Here is a 23923-nt window from a genome sequence, read left to right as displayed (position 1 = left end):
GTTTCAATTTTGTGCACTTTATAATTCTGACTGAAAAATAAGGAGCTCTGACAGTTGGTTGGAACGTTTTTCGTGTACTTGAAAATTTGGGCTTCACAAATAGAGTTTTGGTCAATCGGATATGCGAACATATTGTAACACAATTTAGTTTGGAATGTCAAAGTATTACACGCACTCATATCCATGATTGGTATAAACATTAAAGAGTCATCGTCTTTCGCCATATATTGTTGTGAAATTTGCAAAATATGATGTAGCCCTGTTCTATCATCAAATATTGGAATGGGGTACACATAGTATAGGGTATAAATTGGAGGTTCAGTCAATGGGATTTTGAGTAGAAATATTAGGTTGTGCTCAGTTTGAAAGGCTTCTAGTTCAATTATTTCGAGATAGTGAGCTATTTTGTCCAATTTTGGTTGGAGAGGGAGTTTATTTCTTCTTAAATTTTGAGAAATTTCTAGTAGTGCATTTATTAAGTGATCAGGTGTTATGATTGACTACTGAATAATATTTAATCTTGCAAATGTAATTGAATCCAAGGCGTCATCAACGTTTTCTTGAATAAATGAAAAGCTTTCCATAAGTTTTTCACAAATTACTATAAATTTCAATTTTGCTTCCACTTGTGCTATTCTGTCGTTCAGTTCTGTTATTGACTTTTCTATTACTCGAATGTCTTCATTAAATGTTTTTTCATCAATTTGCAATTTTCTTATTGTTGTATTGAAATTTTGAATAACAGAAGTAATAACGGCTATTTGATTTTTTAATAAATTCTCTAATTGATGTTCATTGTTATTCAGCCTGTTTATTGAATTCGCCATCTGAAGCGTCAAGATTTCCAGTAATTGATTTAAAAATAGATCCAATGCCATTTATGAGACCACGTTTATTTCGTCTAGGGTGTTTTGCATCCATTGAAATTCCACGAAACTTATCTCTCAACGCTTGAGCTAGTTGTGAGATAAGGCCGGTGTGAGTTTTGACTTCAGAGCGAAATGTGCTCATACTTTGACCGTAAATCGAGGTCATGCTGATTAATGAATCTAGAATCTTAACGTTGACATCAAAGGCTTCTTTGACTTGGGAAATGTTTTTATTGACGAGTAGCGTCCATTTGTCGTTCGTGAGAATAATATTACCTTTTTCATGATAATATACGCCTACGGTATTGTTGATTGTTTCAATTTTGTATGGACTGGTTACAGGGAACGCTACTGTTCCGAGCAGTAGGAGTGACCTGAAAATAAATTTGATTTTCAATATACGGTTTCATCCTATCAAAGTTCACTTTTGTTCTTTGATTTGTTTGCACATTTAGAAGTATTGCTGAGTTTTGAAAGAATTGTTCAATTATGAATGGGCCGTTGAATTTATTTTGCAATTTGTCTTTTATTTGCGATTCCTTGACGTAAACTTTATCGCCTACTTTGTAATTAGGTTTTTCTCCAGAAATATTTCTGTCGAAACGGCTTTTTCCTTTCGATTTTTTCTCGTGCTACTTTGTAATAATGAGAGAGTGTATTATTTAGGTCTCTCACATATTTTGTAATAAGTTGTTCTTGATTACATAGTTTTTCTGGAGGCCTGCTTGCTGTGTGTCTGAAAACTAATTCATGGGGTGTAAATCCGTGAGATTTGTTCACATATTACCGCGAATGGTAATACATTAAAAGGGTGATCATCTGGGTGCTCGGCCAGATGGGCTCTAATCATTTCTAATAATGTTGCATGGAATCTTTCCACAGATCCGTTGGATTGGGGATGATTGACACTAGAATATGTTAGCTTTATATCGAAAAGGGTACAAAGGTCTCTTAGAAGGGCATTATCGAATTCTCGACCGTAATCACAGTGGATTCGTAATGGGGTTCCATAATGCTGGAAAAATAAAAGTAGGGTATCTGAAATGGTTTTTTGCTGTTTTGTCTGGGATTGGATACACTTGAGTATATAGGCAGCACGGCTTCCAAATCAAAACCCCATGTATTTTCTTATGGAGGTTCATTCTGGCAATTTTGGTCCCTAAGGCCCACTTCACACGGAAGGGGCAAAGGTCAGCGCCTTGTCACTGTCACACATCCATTATGTGTAAACTTAGCCTTAGCCTTCAAAGCCCACTTCAGACCACCTCCACTTTAACCGTCATTCAGTCAACCAATCAGCTATCTCGCATACAGCGGGAAATTCAAAACCGGGAGTGGAGGAAACGTGTGACGTCATCGACGCAGGATAGAACGAGTTTCGTAGCGATTCAAGCATTCACGGCCCCCTTAGTACTCCACATCACCGCTCAGGCCCTCTTGCGACTCTTCCTCACCCCCTCGGCCCCTTGGTACTCCACCTAACCTATCAGCTCCCTCGGTCCCATTCAGTCACGTGATTTTAAATAAAAAAAGTTTATAGTTATGAGATTCGAACCTGGGTCGTCCGCGCCGTAGACATTGTCCTTAGCCTCTACACCATCATAAGATATTGAAGTTAACTGCGAATGTTGGGTATTTATAACGTTAGTTTTGTCGGGACCGAAATTGACTCATTCATTATACTTGACAGCATTTTTATTTTTTATTTCCCTAGATTGTAATCGTCATTATCATATTGAAGATAGGAAAATATACTTAGATTTGGGAAATAATTAATATTTCATGTAAAGATGTGTATGTGTGTGTAAGAGCGAGAGGCGCGTGTGACGTAATCGATGCAAAGAGAAATGGAGATGGTATCGAGATTTACCGGTTGCTAGTGCAAGCAGGTGTTGCCAGTTGTACAATAAATCAATGTTTATGGAGTAATGTAGCGTTGCCGGTTTGAAAATTAAGTTATAGAACACACAGAGTCATCTATGAGTCACTAGCTGAACTATCTATTGGTTGAAGAAGGACACTGTAAACACTAGACTCATAAGACGGCATCTGTCAAATGTGAATACATGCCAGCATGGTAGGTTCGGCGTTGCCAGTTGTACAATAAATCAATGTTTATGGAGTAATGTAGCGTTGCCGGTTTTGGAATTAATCGTGAACTACTCGACGAAAATTGGAAGCGCGAAAATGATATATTTTATAGTAATGAATCAGATTTAAGAAAAAATATGACAACCTGTGATCCGTCATTGTATACGGGATGTCTCAAAATACATCATTGAAAACAAACATGACGTCGAAGTGTACAGGGTGCGTCAAAATATACCATTTAAGAAAAAACATGTCGGTTCAACAGAAGTCTAGCATTCCAATATGCCAAAAGGGCACTACGTCTCGTATCTTTGTTAACCAAGTTAGTATCATCAGGAGAAAGAGGAGATTCAAAAGTGTCGAGAGGTTAAGCGTTGTGGACTCAACGTGAGGGCAATGGGAGAGCGAAGTATTCGACATTGACATTTCAAAATACGTGGTTTTCCGTGCGTTTTCGATCGTTTTTCGTGCGTTTACGATCGTTTTTCGTGCGTTTTCGATCGTTTTTCGTGCGTTTTTGACCGTTTTTGACCGTTTTCCGTGCGTTCATTCGTTATCGTTTCATCGTTATTGTCGTAACGGGTTTTCGTGTTTCAATATGACAGTCATTTATCATTTAACGCGTTTCGCTAACCAAGTTAGCATCATTAGGAAATGACTAAAGTCCATGCTTTGTCATATGAAGATTCATTTTGCGAATTTTCAGACTCTTGAACGGAACCTTGTGGAACACCCAACCTGACTTCTGTTACAGAGTGGTGTCGGTCAGCCAATCAGAATGGTGAAATCAAATATCGCTCGATTGATTGTGCTAGATGAAATTGAACTGGAGAATGAGGGTCGAATAATAATAATAATAGTGATAAAACATTAAAAGCTTGAAAGTGACGTAGTCAGCGTGATAGGTGGTGGCGTGTGTGATAATGAATGAGTTATTACAAAGAATAATAGCGCAACTGTCAGAAGGGCACTGAGTTTTATATTCACTAATAATGATCGGATCGTCGCATACAGCACGTCAAATGAAAGGATAAGAAATGGAGAATTCATCGACAGAGAAAAAACAAATATGGCGTAATGAATATACTTTCCAACGCCTAATGTGAAATAACATAGGAAGAATTGCAAATTCAACAAACTTGTAATTAAAAAATGTTGGGTTATGAACAACTATAAGTTTATTCCAATTGCAGAAGCTTGATTCAAAACGCAGAATTTATTGACAAAGAAAATGAAAAAAATCATTGGATACTGAAACATATGATATATTTGGATTCCTTAGGGTGAGAAGGATTCGAATCCATCAAAAAACGACCACTTCCGGTTTTCACTTCCGGTCCTCCGATTTCGATGATTTCAACATCAATGGATTCGTTTAGATGTCATGAAACATAATTAATCATTTGTCGAAGCCAAAAGGGCCTTATAACCTATTTTCATTATACTGGCAGCAACAGATCGATGTGGGTACTCATTTCAAATGATGTCATTTGTAGATTATGAAAAGTATAATATCGAGCAACTAATGTGAAATTGCATAGAAAGAATTGCACATTTGAAGAAAATCATTGAACATATTTGAAATTAAAAGTTGTTGGGTTATGAACAACTACGAGTGTAATTTAATTGCAAAAGTTTGATTCAAAACACATAATTTGTTGACAAAAAAATGAAATAATCATCGTACACTGAAACATATGATATATTTGGATTCCTTAGGGTGAGAAGGATTCGAATCCATCAAAAAACGACCACTTCTGGTTTTCACTTCCGGTCCTCCGATTTCGATGATTTTGACATCAATGGATTCGTTTAGATGTCAAAAAACATAGTTAATCTAATGTTAAGCTAATGTGAAACAGCATAGGAAGAATTGCAAAAAGAATCATTGAAAAAACTTTGGATCGTTACGTACATCATGTCAAATGAAAGAAGAAAAATTGTGGAATTCATCGACAACGAAAAAACAAATATGGTGCAACATATCAGAAGGGCACTAACCCACATCTTTATTAATGATAACTGAATCTCAACGTGCAGCACATCAAATGAAAGGGAAACGAATGCAGAATTCATCGACAGAGAAAAAGCAAATCTGACGCAACATGTCAGAAGGACACAAAGCCACATTTTCGTTAATAATTGTCGAATCGTCACGTACAGCACGTCAAATGAAAGGAAAAGAAATGCAAAATTCATCGACAGAGAAAAAACAAATATGGCGCAGTATGTCAGAGTGACACTAAGCAACATCTTTGTTAATGATAGTTGGATCTCAACGTGCAGCACATCAAATGAAAGGGAAACGAATGCAGAATTCATCAACAGAGAAAAAAAACGGAGACGATGCCAAGAGGACACAAAGTTGTATCTTCACTAATAATAGTCGCATCATCACATGTAGCACTTCATATAAAATGGGGGAAAAAAGCAGAATTAATGTGTTTGTTGCGCTATTCAAATCCAAGGTGACATGGATCAATGTCAACGCTGAATATGCATCTAACAAAGACTCTTTGATTTTCTTTTGTTTCATTTCAGAATATGTCATCACTAATTTTTATATTCAAACCCAAAGTGACATTGATCACTGTCAATGTCGAATCTACATCCGGAGATACGCAGTTCTCAAAGCGACGAAACAAAGGCTCTTTGTTTCATTTTAAAATATGTCATCACTTATTTTACTATAAATACGTCATGCATGGCGAAATGAGTTAGTTGCATCCGTTGAAAGTGATACCAGTGACAAGTGCACCGATTCTATTTGAAAGTAAGTGTTTTAGGTTTGACTTTTTCCTCAGATGAATTTATTCAAATGTAATTTAATTGAAAATTGGTGAGAATTGTTGAATCATTTGATTTCCAAAATTTTTCTCGATATATATATATGTTGGATGATTTCAGTCAAATGTTTTACATGTCGCGGTTTGTTTGAGATAGTATTCGCATATATTGTGAATCAAAACATAAAGCTTTCATTTTTTATTTTTCACAGATGGATTTACAAAAGTTGAATGCAAGTTCGATCGTGAAGAGAAAGCCAAATATCAAAGTAGCAGATTTGCCTGTGGAGATGCCGCAGAGGATATTCACTGCCAAAATCGTGAAAGGAAAATTTGGTGAGGCGGTCTTGTTAGATTTGGGAGATAAAGTATCATTTCTGCCCCACCGAGTGACGGAGGCGTATCGTCCTCACTTAGAAGAATGTTCATCAGGAAAATACGCTATTGTGTTCAAAGGGTTAATGGACATTGGGAAACCGAATTTTGTCGTTTCATTTGAGATTGTACAAAATTAAGGTTAGTACTGTTTCCAATTTTTTCTTTGTTTTATAGGCAAAGAGTTTTTGGGTGTATACAATATTTTTCATTCGGGTCAAAAATTCTCACTCACAGATACGATCCGCATGAAGTAGTGTTTTCATACAATATATTTCCTTCACTCAGTACGTGCAGAATATGTGTTTTAAATTCTTTATTTTGAATGACACTTGATTTTTTATTTTCATTATAAGTGTAGCAATTACTTTATGAAAGACATTACCCTCTCTGTTGCCAAAAAATTTTTTTACTGTATGTTTTTATTGAAAAATCGAATTTATTCCAGTGTATTTTTTTATTGAAAAATCGAATTTATTTCAGAATAATACATCAACGTGTGCAGTATCAGTCAGAGTCATCTCAACAACAACATTCAAAACCGTCATAGCAACCTTTCCAGAACGAGTTTGAAATCTCAGCAGTTTCCATTTTTTTCAGTCTATAGTTGCACATTATGAGGCTAGAATTTGTCGATATTCAGTGATTTGTTGGACAAACTGCGTCTATTCAATATATACACAACCGTAATGAATTTGGAAGAATTTGGAGACTGCAGTCTCAATAACGTTGATATTTTATATAAATGGCTTTATAATATACTACCAAAATAAATAAAATACATATCACACACATCTTTTTTTGAAAATGAAAACTTATCTTATACAGGGAAAGTTGTCAAAAATATGCAATAACAAAAAAATTATATACCAGATTTTATAGAGATGAAGAAACATCATATTGAAAGATACTAAGTTGACAAAAACAGGACATTTTAGAAATAAAGGAAATAAGTTTGTCTGTCATTTTAAATTCTGATTCGTTGGGTCGATATAACAAAAAGTGGCATTTTATATCTTGAATTTTATTCAGGACATTATTATAGATGATTGACATTTGTCATTAAATTTCAAGTGTGATATTTGGAAATTCATTTCGTATGGTAGTTTTTTCGAAATTCCCATTCAAAATAGCATCCTTTGATATAGATACCACCGGACGAGTCTATTATGTGTAGATAACCTGAGTTTCAATTGTTCGGAGTTCTGAGTTCTTGTACATATAAACATAACAAAGTAACGATACAGACAAATATGAAAAATCGTCATAAAATAATTCAAATCCATTCAAGTGAATACATGAATTGAAAGATATTTTAACCTCAACTTCGATATTCTGAAACAAAAACACACAGTATTCACAATTCCATCTTTCGTTATTCCAAGTTCATAGTCATCAAAATTGATACGATTATAATATATATAGGAATATAAAACTATCTTCAAATACAGTTGCATGAATGCACATCAAGCATTTTGTCGTAGTACGGTGACCGGGGCAAAGTTACAACTTCAGCATAATATGAATATTTATAAATATTAGGGAAGGTCAAGATCATCAACAGGTATTAGGAAATTCATTCGGTGTCCAAAGCTTTCGGAATACAATGCACATAATTTTCTTTATGAGTATTCGTTCGATATTAAATATTATTACCTCAAAATATATCGAAATCATAACACGTTTGCGATTCATTTTTTCAGTTACATTTGAAAAGTGAGTTTCAGTTTGCAGAAATAATAGCCCACACATGTTGGAAATTTTGCCATAGTGTGGTGAAAATCGTATTGAAAATTCTACGAAATATAAGCGCATACATAAAGAGTGAATCAATATTTGAAATATATCGTTTGGAACCCCCCATAACCCTTCTCCATCAAATTTTGGTAGAAATAATGCTGAGTCGTATTGTAGAGTTAACCTTCGAAATTGGGGAAAGTGAAGTATTCAACAGTTTTGCGTGCGACGGTTTTGCGTGCGTTTTCGAACAGTTTACGTGCATTTATTCGTTATCGTTTCGTCGTTATTGTCGTTTTTTTTCCTATTTCAATATGACAGTCATTTAACACTTAACGCGTTTCGCTTACCAAGTAAGCATAATCAGGAGATGAATAAAGTCCACGCTTTGTCGTATGAAGGTTCGTTTTGCGAATTTTCAGTCTCCTGAACCGAACCTTGAGGAACAATCAGCCTAACTTCTGGTACAGAGTGGTGTTGTAAGCCAATCAGACTGGAGAAATCAAATATCAGTAGAATGATTGTTTCAGATGAAATTGAAGTGAAGAATGTGGGTCGAATAATAATAATAATAGTGATAAAACATTAAAACTCAACTTGTGTTACAGAGTGGTGTCGGTGAGCCAATCAGAATGGAGGAATTAAATATCGGTCTAATAATTGTGTTAGATGATATTGAACTGGGGAATGTGGGTCGAAAAGTAATAATAATAATGATAAAATATTAAAACATTGAAAGTGACGTAGTCAGCGTAGGAGGTGGTGGCGTGGTAGAAAATGTGTGAGGATTTGTGGAAATGAATGAGTTATTAGAAAAAAAAATGGAACAACTGTCAGAAGGGCACTAAGTTGTATATTCGCTGATAATAATCAAATCTTCGCTTACAGCACGTCAAATGAAAGGACAAAATATCCAGAATTCATTGACGAGAGAATACAAAGATGGCGCAACATGTCAGAAAGACATTAAGTCACAATTTCACTCATGATATTTGGATCTTAACGTGCAGCACATCAAATGAAAGAGAAACGAATGCAGAATGTTATCGACAAAGAAAAAATAAAGATGACGCAACATGTCAGGAAGGAACGAAGCCACATCTCCGTTAATGACAATTGAATCTCAACGTGCAGTACATTGACTGAAAAAGAAAAACAAAATGCAGAATTCATCGACAGAGACAAAAAAAACAAAGACAACGTAACATGTCAGAAGGCAATGAGCCGTATTTTAGTTAATAATGATTTGTTCTCAACGTACAGCACATCAAATGAAATGGAAACGAATGTGAATTCATCGACAGAGAAAAAACAAACATGTCAGAAGTGCACTAACCTGCTTCTTTGTTAATAAAAGTCGCATCGTCACGTGCAGCATATCAAAGAAAAAACAAAAGAGGCAACCAAAAGGGCACTGAACCATATTTTCGTTAATAATAGTCGGATCGTCGCATTTGACATGATTCATTCACTCAAAACTGAAATGTTTAGAAGATACCAAAGGAGATCTTACGGTGACTATAAGTTCTGGTATGCTTTGTTAGGTATCGAATGATGCGTGCAATTTCATTAATTCCAGCGACGTGATTATTCCAAGATATATTGGTGTCCATTTGAACCTCAAAAAACTTATTGAAGCAGAAGGTGGAACCCCAAAAAAATATCAGATATAGTACAACAAGTCAGTGAAGAGCGGCTTTTTTCTTCAGAAAAATGTTTGAATTTCTTCAAATTTTCCAAATATCTGTAACAGAAAGACAAAACTCAGCTGCGGAACGCTTCTATCTACTGAAGTTAAGTATGTGTCGGTAGTGTGTAACGAAGGTTTCCATTAAATTCACTGGTTGCGCCCTCTGGAGGATGTTTGTTGCGATACACCATAGATGACAATATTTATTGTTTATCATTTCGAATCCGTTGAATACAAGGGGTTTGGAAATAGAAAAAAACAATGTTTTAACGCTTTGTAGACGTGTTTGATGCTCTATGACCAACACCCGTTATCCATATTTTCATTATTATCCCGATTGTATGACCACCAAACATTCAATTTTATTGCGATTGAAGGGAGCTGATAGGTTAGGTGGAGTACCAAGGGGCCGATAGGTTAGGTGGAGTACCAAGGAGGCCGAGGGGCGGAGTTACACGCTTAAATCACTACGATACTCGTTCCATCCAGCGCCCCCCTTGGTACTCCACCTAACCTATCGGCCCCCTTGGTACTCCACCTAACCTATCAGCTCCTTTCAATCCCAATAAAATTGAATGTTTGGTGGTCATCCAATCGGGATAATAATGAAAATATGGATAATGGGTGTTGGTCATAGAGCATCAAACACGTCTACAAAGCGTTAAAACGTTGTTTTTTTCTATTTCCAAACCCCTTGTATTCAACGGATTCGAAATGATAAACAATAAATATTGTCATCTATGGTGTATCGCAACAAACATCCTCCAGAGGGCGCAACCAGTGAATTTAATGGAAACCTTCGTTACACACTACCGACACATACTTAACTTCAGTAGATAGAAGCGTTCCGCAGCTGAGTTTTGTCTTTCTGTTACAGATATTTGGAAAATTTGAAGAAATTCAAACATTTTTCTGAAGAAAAAAGCCGCTCTTCACTGACTTGTTGTACTATATCTGATATTTTTTTGGGGTTCCACCTTCTGCTTCAATAAGTTTTTTGAGGTTCAAATGGACACCAATATATCTTGGAATAATCACGTCGCTGGAATTAATGAAATTGCACGCATCATTCGATACCTAACAAAGCATACCAGAACTTATAGTCACCGTAAGATCTCCTTTGGTATCTTCTAAACATTTCAGTTTTGAGTGAATGAATCATGTCAAATGCGACGATCCGACTATTATTAACGAAAATATGGTTCAGTGCCCTTTTGGTTGCCTCTTTTGTTTTTTCTTTGATATGCTGCACGTGACGATGCGACTTTTATTAACAAAGAAGCAGGTTAGTGCACTTCTGACATGTTGCGCCATCTTTGTTTTTTCTCTGTCGATGAATTCACATTCGTTTCCATTTCATTTGATGTGCTGTACGTTGAGAACAAATCATTATTAACGAAAATACGGCTCATTGCCTTTCTGACATGTTACGTTGTCTTTGTTTTTTTTTCTTTGTCGATGAATTCTGCATTTTGTTTTTCTTTTTCAGTCAATGTACTGCACGTTGAGATTCAATTGTCATTAACGGAGATGTGGCTTCGTTCCTTCCTGACATGTTGCGTCATCTTTGTTTTTTCTTTGTCGATAACATTCTGCATTCGTTTCTCTTTCATTTGATGTGCTGCACGTTAAGATCCAAATATCATGAGTGAAATTGTGACTTAATGTCTTTCTGACATGTTGCGCCATCTTTGTATTCTCTCGTCAATGAATTCTGGATTTTTTGTCCTTTCATTTGACGTGCTGTAAGCGAAGAAGTTAACTCTACAATACGACTCAGCATTATTTCTACCAAAATTCGATAGAGAAGGGTTATGGGGGGTTCCAAACGACATATTTCAAATATTGATTCACTCTGTATGTATGCGCTTATATTTCGTAGAATTTTCAATACGATTTTCACCACACTATGGCAAAATTTCCAACATGTGTGGGCTATTATTTCTGCAAACTGAAACTCACTTTTCAAATGTAACTGAAAAAATGAATCGCAAACGTGTTATGATTTCGATATATTTTGAGGTAATAATATTTAATATCGAACGAATACTCATAAAGAAAATTATGTGCATTGTATTCCGAAAGCTTTGGACACTGAATGAATTTCTTAATACCTGTTGATGATCTTGACCTTCCCTAATATTTATAAACATTCATATTATGCTGAAGTTGTAACTTTGCCCCGGTCACCGTACTACGACAAAATGCTTGATGTGCATTCATGCAACTGTATTTGAAGATAGTTTTATATTCCTATATATATTATAATCGTATCAATTTTGATGACTATGAACTTGGAATAACGAAAGATGGAATTGTGAATACTGTGTGTTTTTGTTTCAGAATATCGAAGTTGAGGTTAAAATATCTTTCAATTCATGTATTCACTTGAATGGATTTGAATTATTTTATGACGATTTTTCATATTTGTCTGTATCGTTACTTTGTTATGTTTATTTGTACAAGAACTCAGAACTCCGAACAATTGAAACTCAGGTTATCTACACATAATAGACTCGTCCGGTGGTATCTATATCAAAGGATGCTATTTTGAATGGGAATTTCGAAAAAAACTACAATACGAAATGAATTTCCAAATATCACACTTGAAATTTAATGACAAATGTCAATCATCTATAATAATGTCCTGAATAAAATTCAAGATATAAAATGCCACTTTTTGTTATATCGACCCAACGAATCAGAATTTGAAATGACAGACAAACTTATTTCCTTTATTTCTAAAATGTCCTGTTTTTGTCAACTTAGTATCTTTCAATATGATGTTTCTTCATCTCTATAAAATCTGGTATATAATTTTTTTGTTATTGCATATTTTTGACAACTTTCCCTGTATAAGATGAGTTTTCATTTTCAAAAAAAGATGTGTGTGATATGTATTTTATTTATTTTGGTAGTATATTATAAAGCCATTTATATAAAATATCAACGTTATTGAGACTGCAGCTAAACAAATTTCCTTTGAAATGACCCATACAGAACGGCGTGTTTTTCTTGAATTTTGGAACACACCACGATGAATCTTCAAAGTCTTCCAAATTCATTACGGTTGTGTATATATTGAATAGACGCAGTTTGTCCAACAAATCACTGAATATCGACAAATTCTAGCCTCATAATGTGCAACTATAGACTGAAAAAAATGGAAACTGCTGAGATTTCAAACTCGTTCTGGAAAGGTTGCTATGACGGTTTTGAATGTTGTTGTTGAGATGACTCTGACTGATACTGCACACGTTGATGTATTATTCTGAAATAAATTCGATATTTCAATAAAAAAATACACTGGAATAAATTCGATTTTTCAATAAAAACATACACTAAAAAAATTTTTTGGCAACAGAGAGGGTAATGTCTTTCATAAAGTAATTGCTACACTTATAATGAAAATAAAAAATCAAGTGTCATTCAAAATAAAGAATTTAAAACACATATTCTGCACGTACTGAGTGAAGGAAATATATTGTATGAAAACACTACTTCATGCGGATCGTATCTGTGAGTGAGAATTTTTGACCCGAATGAAAAATATTGTATACACCCAAAAACTCTTTGCCTATAAAACAAAGAAAAAATTGGAAACAGTACTAACCTTAATTTTCCTTTCACGATTTTGGCAGTGAATATCCTCTGCGGCATCTCCACAGACAAATCTGCTACTTTGATACTTGGCTTTCTCTTCACGATCGAACTTGCATTCAACTTTTGTAAATCCATCTGTGAAAAATAAAAAATGAAAGCTTTATGTTTTGATTCACAATATATGCGAATACTATCTCAAACAAACCGCGACATGTAAAACATTTGACTGAAATCATCCAACATATATATACAGGGTGTCCCTGGACTTCCTCTTTTCCTCTCGGGAATGTATAGATGGGGTCAAAATATCACCAGTACTTCATATAACTTTTGTTCCTAAAGGTCTTCGTAACCAAGTTACGGGCCCTCGAAGTTACAAAATGAAAAATGTTTTTCTTTGATAATTTTTCAAGTGAATATTCAAAATCATCCAAATTTTGGTAATTGACTAAACAAATGAATTCCGTCGATGAGCTTTCATGCAGGAGTCAGTTGTTTTGCTACAAAGTCAGGAACGGACTACCCCGATGGTCCACACCCCAAAACTTTGAAATGACAGATATTTTTCAATATTTTTCAACAAAATAAGGTTACTTGGACAATTTTATGAATAAAAGTACTCGTGTGGAAAGTCGATCGGAGCAACGAGTCTTGATAAAAATGTAGTTCTACTCGACGACATCAAACCCGTTGCGTCAGATTTGCTTTTTCTCTGTCGATGAATTCTGCATTCGTTTCCCTTTCATTTGATGTGCTGCACGTTGAGATTCAGTTATCATTAATAAAGATGTGGGTTAGTGCCCTTCTGACATGTTGCACCATATTTGTTTTTTCGTTGTCGATGAATTCTACAATTTTTCTTCTTTCATTTGACATGATGTACGTAACGATCCAAAGTTTTTTCAATGATTCTTTTTGCAATTCTTCCTATGCTGTTTCACATTAGGCACTCGATATTATATTTTTCATAGTCTACACATTAAATCATTTGAAATGAGTACTCACACCGACCTGTTGCGACTAGTATAGCGAAAATAGGTTATGAGGTCCTTTTGGCTTCGTAAAATGATTAACTATGTTTTTTGACATCTAAACGAATCCATTGATGTCAACATCATCGAAATCGGAGGACCGGAAGTGAAAACCGGAAGTGGTCGTTTTTTGATGGATTCGAATCCTTCTCACCCTAAGGAATCCAAATATATCATATGTTTCAGTATACGATGATTATTTCATTTTTTTGTCAACAAATTATGTGTTTTGAATCAAACTTTTACAATTACATTACACTCGTAGTTGTTCATAACCCAACAACTTTTAATTTCAAATATGTTCAATGATTTTCTTCAAATGTGCAATTCTTTCTATGCTATTTCACATTAGGCGCTCGATATTATACTTTTCATAATCTACAAATGACATCATTTGAAATGAGTACCCACATCGATCTGTTGCTGCCAGTATAATGAAAATAGGTTATAAGGCCCTTTTGGCTTCGACAAATGATTAATTATGTTTCATGACATCTAAACGAATCCATTGATGTTGAAATCATCGAAATCGGAGGGCCGGAAGTGAAAACCGGAAGTGGTCGTTTTTTGATGGATTCGAATCCTTCTCACCCTAAGGAATCCAAATATATCATATGTTTCAGTATCCAATGATTTTTTTCATTTTCTTTGTCAATAAATTCTGCGTTTTGAATCAAGCTTCTGCAATTGGAATGAACTTATAGTTGTTCATAACCCAACATTTTTTAATTACAAGTTTGTTGAATTTGCAATTCTTCCTATGTTATTTCACATTAGGCGTTGGAAAGTATATTCATTACGCCATATTTGTTTTTTCTCTGTCGATGAATTCTCCATTTCTTATCCTTTCATTTGACGTGCTGTATGCGACGATCCGATCATTATTAGTGAATATAAAACTCAGTGCCCTTCTGACAGTTGCGCTATTATTCTTTGTAATAACTCATTCATTATCACACACGCCACCACCTATCACGCTGACTACGTCACTTTCAAGCTTTTAATGTTTTATCACTATTATTATTATTATTCGACCCTCATTCTCCAGTTCAATTTCATCTAGCACAATCAATCGAGCGATATTTGATTTCACCATTCTGATTGGCTGACCGACACCACTCTGTAACAGAAGTCAGGTTGGGTGTTCCACAAGGTTCCGTTCAAGAGTCTGAAAATTCGCAAAATGAATCTTCATATGACAAAGCATGGACTTTAGTCATTTCCTAATGATGCTAACTTGGTTAGCGAAACGCGTTAAATGATAAATGACTGTCATATTGAAACACGAAAAACCGTTACGACAATAACGATGAAACGATAACGAATGAACGCACGGAAAACGGTCAAAAACGCACGAAAAACGATCGAAAACGCACGAAAAACGATCGTAAACGCACGAAAAACGATCGTAAACGCACGAAAAACGATCGAAAACGCACGGAAAACCACGTATTTTGAAATGTCATTGTCGAATACTTCGCTCTCCCATTGCCCTCACGTTGAGTCCACAACGCTTAACCTCTCGACACTTTTGAATCTCCTCTTTCTCCTGATGATACTAACTTGGTTAACAAAGATACGAGACGTAGTGCCCTTTTGGCATATTGGAATGCTAGACTTCTGTTGAACCGACATGTTTTTTCTTAAATGGTATATTTTGACGCACCCTGTACACTTCGACGTCATGTTTGTTTTCAATGATGTATTTTGAGACATCCCGTATACAATGACGGATCACAGGTTGTCATATTTTTTCTTAAATCTGATTCATTATTATAAAATATATCATTTTCGCGCTTCCAATTTTCGTCGAGTAGTTCACGATTAATTCCAAAACCGGCAACGCTACATTACTCCATAAACATTGATTTATTGTACAACTGGCAACGCCGAACCTGCCATGCTGGCATGTATTCACATTTGACAGATGCCGTCTTATGAGTTCGTGATGCGTATGCAATAGGTAGGTCCTTGCCAATAAGGCCTTGGGATAATACGGCTCCAATAGCGTATGCGCTTGCATCTGTAGTCAAAAGAAATGTGTCTTCGAAATTTGAGTAAATTAAAATTGGAGTTGAAACAAGTGCTTGTTTTAATTCTTCGAATGATTTTCTGCATTCATCATTAAAAATGAAAGGTGTGTCTTTTTGAAGTAGTTTCGTGAGGGGTTTTGATATTTTAACAAAATTTGGGATACATTTTCTATAATATCCGGCTAATCCGAGGAATGATTTTATACTTTTCTGGTTTTCGGGTTCTGGGAAATTTATGATACATTCGACTTTGTCGGGATTTGGTTTTACTCCGTCTTTGGTTATTACATGTCCAAGATATGCTACTTCCTTTCTAAGAAATTCACATTTGTCTGGTTGGATTTTGAGATTGGCTTGGCGGAGTCTTTTAAATACTTCTTTTAGCCTGGAAATGTGTTCATGAATGGTAGGGGAATAAATGATGATGTCGTCCATGTAGACAAGACATCGCTCATTCTGAATTCCGAGAAGAATGTTATCCATCACCCTGAAATGTTGATGGAGCATTCTTGAGGCCAAAGCTCATCCTAAAAAATTCGTAATGGCCATTTTCTACCGAAAATGCTGTTTTGGCAATGTCCTTGTCATCGATTTCGATCTGGTGGAAACCAGAAGCAAGGTCCAAGGTGGTGAAGTATTGACATTTGCCAAGTTGATCCAGAAGGTCTGATATCATTGGGAGAGGGTATTTGTCATCTACAGTAAGCTCATTTAACTTTCTATAGTCGACAACTACACGCCATTTTTGTTTTCCTGATGCATCTATTTTCTTTGGTATAACCCACACTGGAGATGACCAGGGAGAAATGGAAGGACGTATAATTTCATCTTCTAGCATTTTATTTATTTGTCGTTTCACTTCCTCTTTATGAATTTGGGGGTAGCGATACGATTTGGTAAAGACCGGTTTTGCGTCTTTCGTGTCGATTGAATATTTATTTCATTTGTGAATGTGAGTCGATCACCTTCCAAATAAAAGATGTTTGAAAATTCCAAGCAAGTTTACGTAATTATTTCGGATTCTTCTTCGTTCAAATGAACTAATCGTAATTGTTTTTTTATTTCAAATTCCCTTTCTACATAATTTTTTTCGATTTTTGTTTCATTTATGGGGTTCAAAGAAAAATTTTAAATTGGTTCGATATTCAGATTATAAAATTCTATTTGATTTGAAAGGGTTATATTTTTAGGAGTGATTAATTTTTTGGGAAAGAAAGTTTTTGGCTTTCTACTACTCCATCTGATACAAAAAAAATGTTCGATATACAAACTGAATAGAGAAAAGTATCTTGTGTATAATTTTAGTGTTCATATAGAAGTATTTGTTTCGAAAGATTTTTTTCTTTCGTGTAATTCAATGTTTATATGAAAGTAGCTATTTCAGGAGGACTTTCTTTCAGTTTGTGTCTGAAAGTTACTTCTTTGCATGATCTACACATCCATGTATAGAGTTACTTATTTTCAAATTGATTAATCCTTCCTTTCTTTGGAAGATTCTCTCATCCATTTTTTTGTATCAGATGGAGTAGTAGAAAGCCAAAAACTTTCTTTCCCATAAAATTCTACTACTTTAGATATAGCATTTGAATTTATAATTGAAGTGAAAAACTCTTCTTTTTCATTTACTTTTACTAAGGCGTTTGGCAAACGAACATTTTCTTTATTCTGAGCTACCAGTATAGCATCAGTATTTGAGAAATGACATTTTAATTTAAAAATTCCTTCTGTCCGAGGTTCGATTTCTATAGTATTTGGAATTTCGTCTTTTAAATATTGGTAGTAGTCAAATTTACTTTCAAAAGCATAATTGTCAGGGTCGTATTCAAAAATATCGTCAAGTTCTGCGGTTGATGTTTCCGGGTCCCACGTAACTTGGTATTTCTTTTCTAGGTTGGGATCCAGATTCAATGTTTGTATTTGGGTCTGAATTTCTGGCGTTGGGTCGATAGCAGGAGGGTCTGCTGTTGTTGAGCCAAATTGAAAATCCTGATTGAATTGACTTTGCAGGTAATCAACATATTCAACGTTCGGGTTTTCATGGAAATTTTGACATGTTGAAAAACTAGCTGCATAGTCTTCGTATTCGTAGGGGTTTTCAGAAAATTCATTAAAATTTTCTTGATAACTATTTATGCCTTGATTGAGATAATGTTCACTTCGAGTGTTTGTTCGATTAAAATATGGATTGCGTTGTATAGCCGATGGTCTTTGTTGGTTTGGATTTTGTTCAATTAACGATGGTCTATTTAAATTTGGATTTGATGTGGGTCGATTAGGTCTGATACCTTGCGTTTGGAAATTTTTTTTTGAAAATATTGTTGGATCGATGGGTTTTGTTGGAACATTGGTTTTTGAGAATTTTGTTGGGGAATCTGTCTGACTCTACACTCGGTTTGGAGAGATTACAAAATTTTTGTTGTGTAGGGTTTTGTGGTTTTTTGTGTTGGTTAAGATTCATATTTTTATTGAGTTTTTGTTGTTGGAAGTAAGAGAGTTGTAATTCTCTCTTAATTCTCTGGACAGCTTCGAGCATTGAGGGTGGATTTCCTGCTCTTACTATTTGTCCGATTGTTGGCTCTGAACCTACTGATAGCATGATTAGCGTCATGGTTTCGATAAGATTTTGTTGGGCTTGTTTTTCTTCTGCAGTGAGCGCTTGTTTTTGTATAGCCGCATGCATTTTTGCATTATGAGTTTGGAGTCTGTTAATAAAAACAAAAGGGGACTCATTTGGCATTTGGAAAATTCTCTGCAGGTCTTGAATTGAAGAGACTAAATCTTGAGAATCACCAAAATATTGGTTTAGCAATATTTTGATTTCTTTTCAAGTTTCTGGGTTGCGAGAACTTATTAATTCTGCTGTTTTACCTCTGAGTTTGTTTTTTATATGTAAAACAAGTAAAATTCTTTGGTCTTGAACTGCCATGCGGTAAGCGGTATTACACGCACTTATGAACGTATTAAGAAAAATTTGATCACCGTCATATTCTGGGACGATTGAAAAAATTTCACTCAATTTATAGGGTTCAAGTGGGGGTGCACTGGGTGAAGCATTTGTGTTGGACATTTTTTGTTTTGAAAATAGAACAGTACACACAAGAATGGAAACATTCAATTATATTAAAAAAAATCGAGATGATTCTTAGTTTGTTGCTTACCAAAGGATGTCCATGGAGGATGAAATCCGGCTTCACTAGCGTTGCTCCAGCGAAGTTAGCGTGCGCTTGTTCTTCTACCGTTGAAGAGACCGTCCTGCCATGCTCCTGTGGCTTGGGTTGTTTTCGTTTCTTCTTTGGGGTGGTTGGTTCTTCCTTGAAGGATTAGGATCCACCACTATCGGTTAGGCTGTTCCTTGTTCCGTATAGTGTTGAAGGATCCTACCGACTGCGCCAATTTTGTTATAACTCACTTGAGAAAAATAACTTTTTAAAAATTGATATTTATTGAACAGGGGAAACAGATCTGTATCCGCAGAGTTGAGTAGTAACAGTATGACAACTAGAATACAACTAACTCTATTACGCCACGCAGGAAGTTTTAATATGAAAAAATATCATGAAGTAAGCGTCTAGGTGAACAAAAAACAGTAAACGGCGCCTGGGATCCTTCTGGAACTGCGTAGGTGCCGGATGTTGATTCAGCTATGCTCTTGAATTGGTCACCTTGGAGATGAATGGTAGAGGTCAGCCATGGGCATATAACATCGATGAAACGAGGAAACCTTTTGTTTGTAGCGATAGGAACTATCGGGTACAAAAAAAGGATTGGAGAGTTTTATTTTTATTCAAAAAATGGCTCGAATGTATTGAACGCTGAATTCTGTCGATTGCATATTTTACGCTTTAGGCGGTTTTATTTGATCAATGTTCCTTTCGACAGTGATATTTGGTTAAATAATTCGTCGGATTAGATTATCAACTGTTGATTTGTCTCTACGGAGGATTTTAGATATCAGTCCTTTTTTTGTGGAAAAGGAAGTCAACGTCTCGCGATTATTAGGGAATCGGTAATCGGAGGTGAGTTCTTATAATTTCACTAAGTTGAATAGGTTTCCTATATTTCATTCAGCTTGAATTTCTATAATATAATCACTACAATCATAAATATGATTTTCTAGGCGTTTAACCCCAAATATTGAAATCATCTCGAGGAAATAAAAGTTACTCGGAAGAGAATATATATCATTCTCTGGTAGCAATACCGTAATATTCATGGTCGCCTCATAAGGATATAATTAAGGAAGTGAACACCCGTTCCAGGAAGTGCAGTACTCCGTACAATCCAGAAATCTGGCTAAGTACCGCATAGCGGAATTTGTTCTTGATCATTTATTTTGCTTTCCGTAACTTCCACGGGCCAATATCTACATTTGGTAATCATCAACGGGGAATTACTCTCAGCGAATATTGTTTGAATGTTTTCTATAATTTGTATTAGTTATGTTAGTTTTGCGTAATGTCTTTAGGGGACTGGACGAAGACCTAGGTACAATACAGATCTCATCCATTCCTCTTCTTCCCTCTCATGAGAGATTTCTAAGTGCACGAAACCTCCCAACCATTTTAAATTTTGTTTTATTCATTATATATTTATAGATAACAGTATATAATATATTTCTATCAAATTAATACCGTAGTCTTTCTAATTGTTACCTGCCAAAGTTCATTATCAATTGGTTACTTTTTAGAGTAGATCTTATAGATTCAATTTCTCTAATTTCTTTATTTTCAGTCAGGGTTAAATATTTGAATCTATTGGCGCCCGTTAAAGTGACACCTAGTATTTCAGGAATTCACTCCTCTCTCCCTGTTCAGGCTAGCTGTGAGCATAACCCTTTACTTCACCTTGTTTACGTAACCATTTGGTAAAGTTGTTTTTATTGTACAGTTCAAAGCTGATAAATTACGTAACAAACTAAGTCACCCGGTTGAAAACGGGTGTAAGGGCGACCAGGGTGTTTTGCGGCTTGTCGCTCCGCTCTACACCCAAGGTTTCCTTCGGCCAGAACTAGTTTATCGTTTTGCGAGTGGTTTCCCAAATTATAATCGGGATGGACGATATCAGGTGGTAACAACTTCACTTTATCCTTTCCGAACTCAAGCTCAATAGGAGCGAAGCCGGTGGATTCGTGGACGACTGAGTTTAAAAAGGAATGAAATAGCGGAATATCCATTGCCCATTTCGTATGCCGGTCATGACAATATCAACGCAAAATTCAGCCAATTTTGCGCATGCAACGTTCCGACGGATTGGCCATTGGGTGGCACACAGAAATATAGACAAGTTTAATGCCCAATGTCTCTAAATTGGCTTTCCAAACTTTCGAGGAGAATTGTGTAGCATTATCATGAAGTACACGTTTCGGACACCATGCAACGGAAAATAATTTTTTTTCAGCCTGTTCAACATGGTGATAGAATTTGCCTTTTTTATCGGATACAATGTCACGTATTTGGTGAATACATTATAAATGACAAAAATATACATAGCCCCTCCGCGACTGCGCACCAAGGGACCAAGCACATCCATAGCTAGTAAGTCCGTCTTCGATTCTGGAAGTATCGGTACTTGGGGAGGATTTGGTAAGATTGATATTTTGGATTTTTGACATAAATCACATGATTTAATTATTTTCTTAATATTTCTTTGCATATTTTGAAAAAAACTTCCTCTCTCAGAGCCATCCATATTTTATAGACTCCGAAGTGTCCCAGAGCTTCATGCACACCCATAACTAGGTCTCGTATATAAGTGATTCTGGAATGCAGAGAAGGAAAATGTTTGAACCGTCTCCTCTTTTATAAAGAATGTCTTTATATATGGCAAATTTTGCTTGGATCGCAACGTCCGTTAAAATGTTATTTTTGATGATGCGAAGTTTAGGATCATCGGTTTGCAACTCACCTATTCTCTTCAACTTCTCGCCAATCTGAACGGGAAGTTGAATAGAGGTTACTCTGAAACATTTGTCAGTTGGTGTGGGAAGTCTTAAGCAAGCATATCGTGATAGTGCATCGACCTGAAAATTTTCCTTTCCTGGCACATGTACAATCTGAAAGGTAAAATCCTGAAGGGCAAGAGCCCATCTCGTGATTCTTGGACTCAACAGTCGACAAGAGTTGAGATAGGTTAAAGTTCGGCTGTCCGTATGAAGGGTAAACTCGTTGGCCAGGAGGTAAATTCTCCAACGTAATATACACCAGAGTGCAGCTAATACTTCTTTTTCGTTCGAACTGTATCGTCTTTCCCTTTCTAGGAACAGTCGACTCTCCCAGGCCACCACATGTTTTTCACCCCTTTGATTTGATAGAGCTGTCCCGTGATTCCAACATTGCTTGCGTCCGTTGCTACATGGAACGGTAAGGTGGGATCAGGGTGATATAACAGAGTGGACTCTTGGGAGTTCCTACTTGAGACTTTGGAAAGCTGTTTCCTGTTCCTCCCTCTATTTCCACTTGGTAGGTTTTCGCAAGAGTGAGGTAAGCGGCTCCGAAAGGTCGGCAAACCTCAGTGAAAAAGCTCGGTCATAATTACAAAGGCCTAGGAACCTTTGTAGCTCTTTCAAGTTGGAACGACGTCGATAATCCTGGATGACCTGAATCCTTTCTGGATCTGGACAAATACCTTTCGGAGAAACTACAAAGCCGAGAAAATGCATTTCGTTCTGGAAAAATTTACATTTAGCCAATTTAACCGTTAAGCCTGCCCGTGTGGTAGGAAATATATTGGTTAAACGTCAAGATTACTCAAAGACAGAATCAGCTCACATAAAAGTGATAGTAGATTACATCCTGAGAGATGTGCTCTTAGTAATCATGTTTCCAAAGAAAGTCATAAAATGGACTATAATTCAACAAAAATTTGGTAAATTTTCGTTATGTGGACACCCGGCGATTTTGAAAAAATTTTTGACTGTACTTACGTATTTTGATGCGTAGATTACGAATCCGAAAGAAAAAAGCGGCGCTCCCCCTTATTTAAAAAGTTACGGCCCTTCAAAGTTCAGAAAAGGGCAACTTTTCAGCCTTCTTTTTCACTAAATAAACTATTTAAAAACACAAGCATTTATTCACTAGGTCACCTTTACACCTTATTCCTCCTTCTTTAACACTTTTCACTTCAATAATCAACATTTTTCTTATGAAAAACTTAATTTAAAAAAGAATGCTTCTCCTGGTGACATTATTCTATTTTTATGTTAGTTACTAGTGACATTTCAGAAAAAAGCGGTTGGTATTTGCCGTCGCCTACTATTTCAAATTCGTAATACACCACCAAAAACCAATTTACGATCCAAAGAATGAAGGTAAAAAACATTTGAATTACTTCAGGAATATGGACTGCATCAGTCGTACCAACCATATCATTAACCTTAAAAACGTAAAATACAGTGATTTGTAACCAAAAAGCAGCTCCGTACATTTTTAATATTTTTATAAGAAAAATGTTTATTATTGAAGTGGAAAGTGTTAAAGAAGGAGGAATAAGGTGTAAAGGTGACCTAGTGAATAAATGCTTGTTTTTAAATAGTTTATTTAGTGAAAAAGAAGGCTGAAAAGTTGCCCTTTTCTGAACTTTGAAGGGCCGTAACTTTTCAAATAAGGGAGAGCGCCGCTTTTATCTTTCGGATTCGTAATCTACGCATCAAAATACGTAAGTACAGTCAAAAATTTTTTCAAAATCGCCGGGTGTCCAGATAACGAAAATT

At 35.7% G+C, this 23923-nt stretch overlaps 1 protein-coding gene across 1 annotated transcript; it reads right to left on the bottom strand.

The window, feature by feature from the left end:
* Positions 1–238: 238 nt before the first annotated feature.
* LOC141481174 (uncharacterized) lies at positions 239–23618 on the bottom strand. Its single transcript, XM_074172308.1, has 3 exons — positions 23305–23618; positions 19374–23251; positions 239–1243 (listed from the first exon to the last, which is right to left on the bottom strand). The coding sequence occupies exons 2-3, from the start codon at positions 19385–19387 to the stop codon at positions 799–801; spliced, it is 459 nt and encodes a 152-aa protein (XP_074028409.1). The 5' UTR covers positions 19388–23251; positions 23305–23618; the 3' UTR covers positions 239–798.
* Between the last annotated feature and the right edge of the window lie 305 nt (positions 23619–23923).

This window comes from Leptinotarsa decemlineata, unplaced genomic scaffold (assembly GCF_025532065.1).
Source record: "Leptinotarsa decemlineata unplaced genomic scaffold, Ldec_3_MD MMD2_tig00000090_RagTag_RagTag, whole genome shotgun sequence".
Taxonomy (NCBI): domain Eukaryota; kingdom Metazoa; phylum Arthropoda; class Insecta; order Coleoptera; family Chrysomelidae; genus Leptinotarsa; species Leptinotarsa decemlineata.
The sequence above is the reverse complement of the archived record's forward strand: the minus strand, read 5'-3'. Positions and strand labels throughout refer to the sequence as shown.